General features: G+C 30.5%; 1 protein-coding gene across 1 annotated transcript; it reads left to right on the top strand.

Moving 5' to 3' along the window:
* The first annotated feature begins 5,200 nt into the window (after window positions 1-5,200).
* On the top strand, window positions 5,201-10,201 carry LOC112031086 (aluminum-activated malate transporter 8). Its single transcript, XM_024063765.2, is given in 7 exon segments — window positions 5,201-5,495; window positions 5,589-5,738; window positions 5,833-6,102; window positions 6,314-6,444; window positions 6,571-6,598; window positions 6,601-6,710; window positions 9,860-10,201. Coding segments are annotated over 7 exon segments (1,326 nt in total).
* The last annotated feature ends 752 nt before the right edge of the window (window positions 10,202-10,953 follow it).

Genomic DNA, 10,953 nt, shown 5'->3' with positions numbered 1-10,953 from the left:
TTTGTAGCTCTAGCCGTAGAACAACAGTGGACTTATGATGTTTTAGCAGTGCAATAAAATGAGTCCAGTAATACAATATGATATTATGAGTCCTTCGATGGTGACTTCATAATTGAAGGGGAAAAATTGGTGCAACTCGAGAGAGAGAGAATATGTCCAGCCATGTGCATAGGTTAGTTAAGTTTATCCCCTTTCATCATGCATTTAAATGACCTTCACCATGTAATGCTCTTTTAGTTTTTTGTCAAATATGAGTGATGTTTCCTTCCATGAGAATGACTTTTAGTTTTTTGTCAAATATGAGTGATGTTTCCTTCCATGAGAATGACTTTTAGTATTATAAGTTTTTTGCCTTCCATAAGAAAGGGTTTTTGTAATAAGTTCTTGGAAGAGTGTTTGATATGTTTTAAGATGTGTGGAGATGGTAAGAAATATATATTGTGATATATATATATATATATATTGTGATATATGGTGTTTGTAATATGTATAGGAATTATATGTAGATACTTTGTTGGATATGGATCTTTTATATGTATACTTTGTGAGACATGGAGTTTAAAGATATATGAGAAGTATGTATGGGTATTTTGTGAGGAATGTGCTTGTAAAATAAATGGAAGTATGAGATAGATAATATAAAGGTTAAATGTAGTAGAGGCTATTGCTGGAGTTGTTTTTTGTATTATGATATTGGTTATGTTGCCTTCTAAGAAGGGGGGGTTTTGTATGAGAAATAGAGAAAGAGATGGATATGTGTTTATAAGTAGCAAAATGGTGACGTTTTAGAATCATGGAGTGTGGGAGAGATGGGTAATGTATAATAGTGTGTTGTGTTGTTATCTATGAAGAGAGATTTTGTAAGAGGGATGAAGAAAGATATGGAGATCTTTTAGAGACATGGCAGCAAGATGAATGGAGTTTTAGAAAATTGAAGATGAGAGAGGGATGGATCCCCTTTCGTGTGTAGCTTGGTCCTCTTTATATAGAGCCAAGTATGTAACTAGATCAGAACTAGTTGAAGGAAAAATTTAGCAAATAAGGAAAAATCTTTGACAAAGTAAGTGGTCTCATTAGTGGGATTTTGTTTTTTAGCCAAAAGAAGAAAGTTAGAGACTTTAATGGTGTTGGAGCTGCTGCTACAATTGTCAATCATAGCTGTTACAACTGAAAGATGTCATCTGAATGACATCTTTTACTTGGAGGAAAATACTTGGCATTAAATTCATGATTTGGCTAAAAATGGTAAGATAATCTTTAAGGGATCCTTCTATTTCTAGTACCACAACTGGAGCCACTGCAGAATGTGCTAAAGCTGTGGTAGCTTCTGCAGAAGCTATTCCTGCAAGTTGTTTTTGCTTTTGCTGGAGCTATTTGTAGCATCTGCTGAAGCTGTTTCTGCAAAACAGCTTCTACTGGAGCTGCTGTTGGTATTTTCAACTAAGTTTTTTCTTTTGAAAAATTATATGTTTAGTCCATATATAATTTGGTAAGTAATAGATTAGTTGGTTGATAATTGATGAATTTTTAGAGATGTAATTATGGTCTTTTTGTATTTTAACCAAATCTTGGAGAGTAAGGAGAGCATTTTAATGCTAGATATGAGATATTAGTATATATTTAGCCATATACTTGGAATTGATTTAGATGATAATAATATAATTTATATGAAATACTATAATTACCTTTTTAAACTTATATTATATGATGAACATTAATTTTTATGTAAAGAGCATGAGAAGTTTTATTATTTTAAGTGTTATATGATATGAGAAGCTTACCAAATGTTACCTTTGCACACTAACCTGTCAGAGATCGGCGAATTGGGGAAGACATGCCAAGTAACATGCTTTTCTTTATTAACTTTGAACCACTGGAGCTTTACTAAGCATACTTCTTGGCCCTCCAAACTACGACTCCCAAAATTCCCCCAATGAGACTCATAAGCTTGGATCATGATCCAAAAAATGAGATGATGTGCTATGAGCTTGAATCATAAGCTCGACGCTTTTTTGTGTAAATATGAGCTCTTTTGGGCTTTAGAAGAGATTTTCCCAAAATTCATGATAGTGTTAACGTGGTGTGAGTCACCAGTGAAATGAAACCATGTGGTGTGAGAAATTTGTTTACAACATACTTTACTAGTATGTAACTCATGCAAATGCATGGATGTATTTAAAATTAAACACAATTTTTACTATAAAAATATAAATAAGTAGTCAAATTATTTTTTTAAAAATAGCATGTATACATTTAAAATTAAACATAATTTTTATCATAAAAATATAACTAATTAGTCATTTTTTTTAAGTAAACATAATTAGTCACATATTAAAATTCTTACCTAAATTTAATACTACTTATGAACATTTTGTTTTTTTTTATAATTTTTAAAAAGATAGAACATGTAATGATCTTTGTTATGTGGTGATTTTTATTGAGTATATGTGATTTTTTTATTTTTTTTTATTTTATAGTTCATTAATATTAGATTCTTAATATTTTGCACTCATTAACTCACTTGACACAAAAATTAAATAACTTAACTGGATAATTATAGTGTATTCCCCACATAAATTTAAACACATGGCACAAAATTGGATTCTAATTTCAAATTTTAATTGAACTTTTTCTAAGTTTTACCCATTAATATATATATATATATATATGTACATGATTGCCAAATTTCAAGATGATATGAGATCAAAAATTATGTCATTGTTCAAATATTTAAATTTAATATTTTTTGTATTTATAATTGTGCATAAAATATGAGTTTATTGATCAAATAGTAAATAACATTTGATTGATATGAAACTTGTTATGCGTGTTGCAAACATAAAGAACATATAATTTGATAGTGAAAAGTTTGTTATATTGATTCAATAAAAAGTTATTAGGCAGTGTAACATTACTTAAAGTTATACTAGGTGTAACTTAAACTCAATCCATATACACGTAACTATTCTTTGGATTTAATTATATATATATATATATATATTAATTAGCCAAGCCCTTTTTAAAAAATTTATGGTCCACCTATTGGCCTCAAATTGTATTGAACCGATCCTATTCAAAAGTTATCAAATATTAATTAATTGAAAAAATGGTAGGTGATAACTGATAATTAAACCTCTTTAATAGAGAAAAACACACTTTGTATTGAATATATGAAACCTCCCTCTCACATTAGGGTGGATCCCACATTTGTGGGGTTCACCCTTATGTGAGAAGGAGGATTCATGCACCCAATGTTATATCAATATGGGTTTCACTTTCATGTGAAAGGGAGGACTCATGCATTTGATGCATGATATATGTGGATTTGGAGTCCACCACTCATCTGAGAGGGAGGATTCATGCATCTAATGGCCTATCAATGTGGGGTCCACCCTTATGTGAGAAGGCAAACTCATGCATCTATGAATGATGTACTTCCTCCTCTTTTTTTTTTCTTTTTTTTTAATAGAGTTTCAACATATGACATCTGCTTCTGATGATTGTATTCTTTATTATCAGACCAAGACAACAATCGGTTTTTAGTGTAGGTGAGAATCAAACCCTAGATCTCTTATTCAATCATAAAAGACTTTACTAATTGAGTTAACTCAAATCCACACCTCTCCTTTAATAGAAGCTTTCTCAATTTTTCAAAAACAAATGATTAGTAAAGGCAAAATAAAATATTTGGTATTCAATTTCCGTTTACACCAAAAAACAATTGGTGTCCTAGTCTAATAATACAGAGATACCATCAGAAATGAATGTCATAGGTCGAAACTTTCTTAAAAAAAAAAAAAGTAAAGACAAAATAATAATAATAATCTAGCCCAAAGATTTCTTCACCCTCCACACGTATGGATATCTTTCCTAAGATTTCTTTCTTCGCCCTCCACATGAATATATATCTTTCCCAAGATTTCTTGGACCCCACATAAATGTATATCTATTGGCCCCCAAGTGAATGTATCTCTAGCCGCCCCCCCCACCCCCCCCCCACCCAAAAAAAAAAAAAAAAAACTCTTGGGCCAATATGTCATTGGCGATATTTTAATCACTAAATGCGTGGAAAGTGGAGTCCAAATCTTCTGTTATACTCTTCTTGGTCCATTATATACTCCACAAATAAAAACATGCCACATGCCCATTTATTTAATTAAATGCTAAATTTATGCCTTCGATTATTTCAATTTCCTAAAATAAATAAATAAATAACTCATCATATTTAAGTAATTGAAATAATAGAAGGCATAAATTTAGCATTTAATTAAATAGATGGGCATGTGGTATGTTTTTATTTGTAGAGTATATAATGGAGGAGGAAAAGTGTGACAGAAAATTTGGACTTTGGAAAGTGGCAATTAAGAACTATGTTATGTACACAAATATGTTTTTCAAATTATTAAAATTACAATTATGAACAGTGAAAAATCACTTTTACATAGACCTATAACTAATAACATATTTATTTTTCACCACTTACAAAATGTTATTTTTTTTACAAATTATTAAAATGACAATTATGAGCAGTGGAGAATTACTTTTACGTAGTCCATCGCTAATATCAATTTATAGTGTTCACTTTTGGAACTCACAATATAAAAAGTTATAGAACAAATTTTGTGTCATTGAACTTATTCAATTAAGAAATCATCTAATTTTAAATTCATGGATCTTCCTCTCCTAAAAATAAATAAATAAATAAATAAATAAAAACCTTTAATAATAGAAGGTTCAAATTAAAAAAAAAAATATATAACAATTTAACTGTAGACTTCCCTCGTTTATTCCGTCCATTAATTAATTGTAGAATGTAGAGAGTCAGCTTATTCCTTTTGTGGGCTGCATGCAGCATGCGTGCTTGCGTAGGAATGCCATGAATTTGGCTTTCTATCTCTATAGTAGGTTTCATTTTTCTTTTTCTTTTTCTTTTTTCTTTTTTAAATGTTATTTTTCAAATAGTTGACACGTCGTGTGTACTTCATAAACCAATATATAGCGATAGAGGACATGGCCAATAGAATTAAATTTAAGCCTCAATTCCATTTATTTCATTAACAAATGTTCTCTCTAGTAGATATTTTCGCTAAACATCATAGCTCCCAAACCCTTCTACCTTCTTACTATTTTTGGCCTCTATCCTCATTATTATTTCTCTTTCAACCATAGAAACCTTGCCCTTTCAACACAGAGAGCAAAGATGATGAGTCCTGAGACTGCTGGACCTATCACTAATTATAATTATGGATTGTTGCCATCGGAGTGGCGCAAGCCCTTGCTTCGGCAGTCATGGGATAACAAGGTATACCGGGTGGCAAGGAAGATTAAGAAAGTAGGACAAGATGATCCACGGAGAATAGTCCATGGACTAAAAGTAGGTCTGGCTATCACATTGGCTTCCTTATTGTTCTACGTCAAACAATTCGATGATCTTTTTGACCAAGATGGAATATGGGCTGTTATGACAATTGTTCTTGTCCTTGAGTTTTCTGTTGGTAATTAAGCTTGCAACCTATTTATAGCATAACAGCTAGCTACAGAATTGGAGCTCAACGTTTTTGTTTTGTTTTGTTTTTCATCTTCTATAGGAGCAACTCTGGGAAAAGGCATAAACAGGATGGTGGCAACGTCGTCAGCTGCTGCTCTAGCTGTTGGAATTAATAACATAGCAAGAAATTCTTCAGGTACTAATAAGGCAGGGAAGGCCATGGTGGTTGGATTCTTCGTCTTTACCATAGGTAACATTTTACAAACATACAGATTCTGATATTTTAGTGTTAAAAGTTCGAACTTTTCAAACTCATTTCATTGGTTGAGAGGTGTGATATGCAGGTGCAATTTGTACATTTATGAGATTCATTCCCGCACTCAAGCCGTATGATTACGGGCTAATGATATTCATATTGACCTTCTCCATGGTATCTGTATCGGGTTACCAACCAGAAAATTGGGGAAAAAACACCATGGACAGGATATATACAATCATCATCGGTAGCGTCATCGCTATTGTTGTATGCATCTGTATATGCCCTGTTTGGAATGGAGAGGATTTGCAAAATTTGATTGCTAAGAACATAGAAAAGCTTGGGAATTTCTTAGAAGGTATACTTCTAAAATAATACTGCCATTATAATATTTCATATACAGTAATATATATTCCTAGAATCCTAGTAAAATAAATATCAGACCTTCATGCCCCATATTCCTTTTCATTCTCTTTTCGTTTCTTCTTTTTTATTTCAATTTCTCAATGACTTTTTTTTAATATTTATTTTAAATTTGAGAATCAGTATTGACCAATACAAACTTACAGGATTTAAGGGTGAATACTTTCATAAGGGTGAATACTTTCCAAAATCAGAGGATGGGCAGCCATTGGATAATAAACCATTTCTTAAAGGATATAAAAGCGTCCTTACTTCAAAAAGCAGTGAAGAAACTATGGTGGGTATAAAATTGGTCACCCAAACCCTAGTCTGTACCCCAAAAATAAAAAATTATTTGAATTCCTTTTTTTTTTTCAACTTATATATATATATATTTTTAATTATATATTTTTTAAACTTTCAGGCTAATCTAGCTAGATGGGAATGGCAATATCGTTTGGGTTCAAGCATCCCTGGAAACAATATGTTAAAGTTGGAGCTTTAACACGGGAATGTGCCTACAAAATTGAAGCTCTTAATAGCTACTTTAACTTTGAATTCCAAGTAAATCATTACTAAAATTCTAAATAGATAATTTATTTCCACAGGTCATCAAATATAGAACTTTTTTTTTTTTTTGGCAGACATAAAGTTGACCAAAATTTGTCTACTCATGCATATATTTAGTTTTTTCTTCTTTTGGGTTTTCGTCACCAATGTCTTTTACACTAATAATATTAATAACATATACATCCCTTAATAATAAAAAGTATTAGTTATTTTACAATATAGTGACACGGTACTTATTCCTCACGTAAATGGTACTATAAATTTAATCGGTAATAGGTTCCAGTTAGCACAGCTGATAAAGTTTTTGATTGTTGATTAAGAGATTTAGAATTTAATCTCCGCCTACACAAAAAACCGATTAGTTTCTTGGTCTAATATTAAATAGTATCATCAAGAGCGGACGCTATAAGTTAAAACTTTCTAAAAAAAAAAAATTGATGGAACTTAATTTTTATAAAAAGAAAGAAAAAAAGAGTACTACCAAGGATAGATCTACCTTTAGACCAAGGGGGCCATGGCTTGCCCACGCAAAGTTTTATTAATTTTTATATGCTAGCTCGTAAAATTAAAAATTTTCGAGAGTTTAGCTTCCAAATATATATATATATATATATATAAATTTCCCTCCCACAACCAAAAAAAAAAAAACTAGTCTATTAAGTAATTTTTATATATATAAAAATAGCTTTTAAAAATTGTAGGATTTCATAATAAAATAACAATATTACAACTAGAATGTATAAATCCATTACTTCTGTAAAAATAATATTCTAATACAATTAAAAATAACAAAATTACAAATAAATTATACAAGTTTTTATAAAAGCCCATTCAAGTTCATTACTTTTGTCAAAATTATACATGAAAATTCTTAAGTAATTTTAATACAATTATATTTAAGGCAAATGCCTAAAGAAAGTAAGTATTTAGTATGAGTAATAAATGTTTACATAATGAATTTTATGTTTTGTCAACCCAACTCTAACAATACGTACTTTTTTGGAATATGTGTTTAATATGATTAGTTTTCTAATTTTTTCAAGTTAAAAAAAAAAAAAAAAAAAATTCTTTGTGGGTTCAAGTTAACTTAACTAATAAAGTCTTTAATAGTTGAATAAGAAATTTAGGGTTCAATTTCCACCTACACAAAAAACTGATTAGTTTTTTGGTCTGATGATAAAGAGTTATTTTCAAGAGCAGACGTCATAAGTTGAAACTCTAAAAAAAAAAAAAAAAAAAAAGTTCTTCAATTTATTCTTATTTTATAGTTTTTAATATTAAAAAATTTGGGATAGGAAAAAGTGAAAAATTATGTGAGATATCAGTTGAAAAGAAAATCGAATATTTTTTAAGAGATTAATCAGAATGGTTGTTTACCAAATGATTTTTAATTGGCATATTACTTTGTTAATTATGGGTCAATTTTTTTTTTTAATATTCTACGCATCTAGCGTATTCAACAAGTTTATTAATATTAAGTGTGGTAGCTAAACATATTTTTTAAAAATAAAAATTCAAAAGTTTATAATGTTGAAAGTTTCAACAAAATAAAAAATTATCTCTGTAAGGTTCGAGTTTGAGCACTATGGGTAATGGATAGAAGAACTCAAGCCCAACAAGCCCAATACAATAAATTTGTAGAGAGTGAGTAAAAGAATTTCACTTTGGTGAGTGAGACAATAGCTGAAGATGATTTCAAGAAAGAGTAAGTAAAACAAATATGGACTTAGGTAGGAGATTCAATCCTCGGCACTAGTCCGAGGAGCTTTAGCTTATTATTTCTTGGTGTCAATGACAATGATTACAAAATTAGCTCAGAATGCTATAGTGTTCTCTCTGATAAAAATCACCAAAAAAAAGAAGAACCCCCCTGTTCCAGAGCTTCCTCTTCTTTATATACTACTTTCCTCCTTCATCTCCACCATACACGTGCTGGTTAGATCTGCTGTTGCTGGTCTTTGTCACGTCAATCCTCCTTCCATAGCTCTTAGATAGTAGCTGTGAGTCTAAAAAGTCACTGCTCAGGTATCATTTTCACATTAATGTGGTCAGAGGGTTAGTTATGGAACATTTAATGTGGAAGCAGCAGCTTTTCCTAAAATTGCTCTACCGTCATGTTTCTGTGTGCATACTTGTGGTACTCATCATTTTCCTTGGAATGCTTTGGAAGATTATATTTGCCAATAGATCACTTTTCTTCTATCTCAGCTTTGGCTAGCCGAGGATAGAGTTGTCATCGGCAAGGTTTCCAGGGTTGTCATGATCACCGCTGCCTTCTTCATATGCGATCGTGGGCCTTAGCCTGGGTCTCAGGCCCAATACAAGGGGTAGATGTATATCGTAGGACTTTATGACCCCACAATCTCATAACATAATAAAAATATATTATGCATGCTATATAATTGACCTAAATTCACTTTTTTTCTTTTTCTATAAAATCTATATTTCAATTACCTTATAATATACTCATCACACGCGCTCCACATGTGTGATAAGATTTTTTGAAATGGAGTAAATTGATGGGTTTAGTATGTGTTAATTTTTAAGAAAAAATATATCAAACATGGGTAAGATATATATTTAAATAGAAAGAATGTGCTAATTTTTAGGAAAAAAAATTTATCTGGTAGTTTTATTTTATTTTTTTTAATTTTGTTGAATTACAATTTTAACCTTTTTTTTTTAAATAAGGATTATTTAATTAGATTATGGGTATTTTTGACATTTTTTGAAACCATAACTAACTTTCTGAATCCTTTAACATATAAAGAAGGGATAACTTATTCAATTTTATATGAAATTTTTACATAACCATGATTTTTGGTAATAAAAATCTAACAATATATTAAAATTTTACCTATAGTTTTAGTTTAGTTATTTCTCACAAAATATGTAGAAATTTACTCTTATTTTCAAGCAAAGAATAAACACATGCATAACTACATGGAGGGTGTGTGCGTATATGGTGATTTGAGTTTTGTACAATTTCATTTTATTCCTGGAGGTTACCCTCTGAAGGAAAGATTCTTGGCTTCTTCCCTAAGTACCACATTGTTATACTTGTGAAATATTGAATGATTACCCTTTAACTTTAACTATATCATAAAGTGACTTGACTAACCTATTTTTTGCCATCCTCACAGGCACCCTATGAGTTCAGAAGCAATATTCAAGATCAATGCACACAAATTTGCTCAGAAACTGGAAAAGCTCTTAAGGAATTAGCATCAGCAGTTAAAACTATGACCAAACCAACATCAGTTAATATCCACATAGAAAAATCAAAAGTCGCTTCTCAAAAGCTAAAACTTTTACTTGATATGATCCTTTTGGAAGATTATAATCTGCGAGAGATTATACCACCTGCGGCAGTTGCTTTAATCCTAATTGATGTTGTACCATGCATCGAGAAGATTGCCAATGCAGTTCATGAACTAGCCTACCTTGCACATTTCAAGACACCAGACTCTATAGTGTCGCCGTAGTGATATAAATATATTTTCTCCATGGTGAAATTGGTGAGACTTTTCGATGGGAGTTAATAGATTTTTCTGCTTAGTTCTAGTCGACCACAAGAGTATTAGAAGGCTCAACTTTGAGTCATTTCTTTTTAAGAATAATGATTATCACACACCAACTATTGCATATATACCCACAATATATACACTGCTACTTAGGCTGAAATCTTGTTTTGGACATACGATTTCACAAGGAATGTGTTCAATAAAGATTGTAACAGGATGTAACCTATTTTTTAACCTCTAGATGGTAAATAAGCTCTGTACAATGTATATAAGGAGATGCTGCTTGTAAGCCTTAGAAGTTAGATAAAAGAAATGTAAAGGATATGATAGCATTTATAATATATTATAAAAGTTGGATCCCCAAACTAAAGGATGTACACAACGATAACGCATGTTTATTTAAACAAATTATCATGTCATGTCATCTCTTCTTAAAACTAAAAGACTCATAAAGAGATTTTATTTAAAAAAAAAAAAAAAAAGACTATTTATGTACTACTAAATCATTTCAATTTCTTTTCTAAAAAGGAAAAAAAAAAATCAATTTTCTCTAAATTCTTTCATTTTCTTCTTCTTCTTCTTCTCTCTCTCTCTCTCTCTCTTCTCTCTCTCTCTCTCTCTCTCTCTCTCTCTCTCTCTCTTATATATATATATATATATTATAAAAGTTAGATCCAAAACTTGTTGATGTATATAATCATTTTGAACAAAAT

The sequence above is a fragment of the Quercus suber genome, unplaced genomic scaffold (genome assembly GCF_002906115.3).
Source record: "Quercus suber isolate HL8 unplaced genomic scaffold, Cork oak 2.0 scaffold_485, whole genome shotgun sequence".
NCBI classification, from domain to species: domain Eukaryota; kingdom Viridiplantae; phylum Streptophyta; class Magnoliopsida; order Fagales; family Fagaceae; genus Quercus; species Quercus suber.
This window is presented reverse-complemented; position numbering and strand designations above follow the sequence as displayed.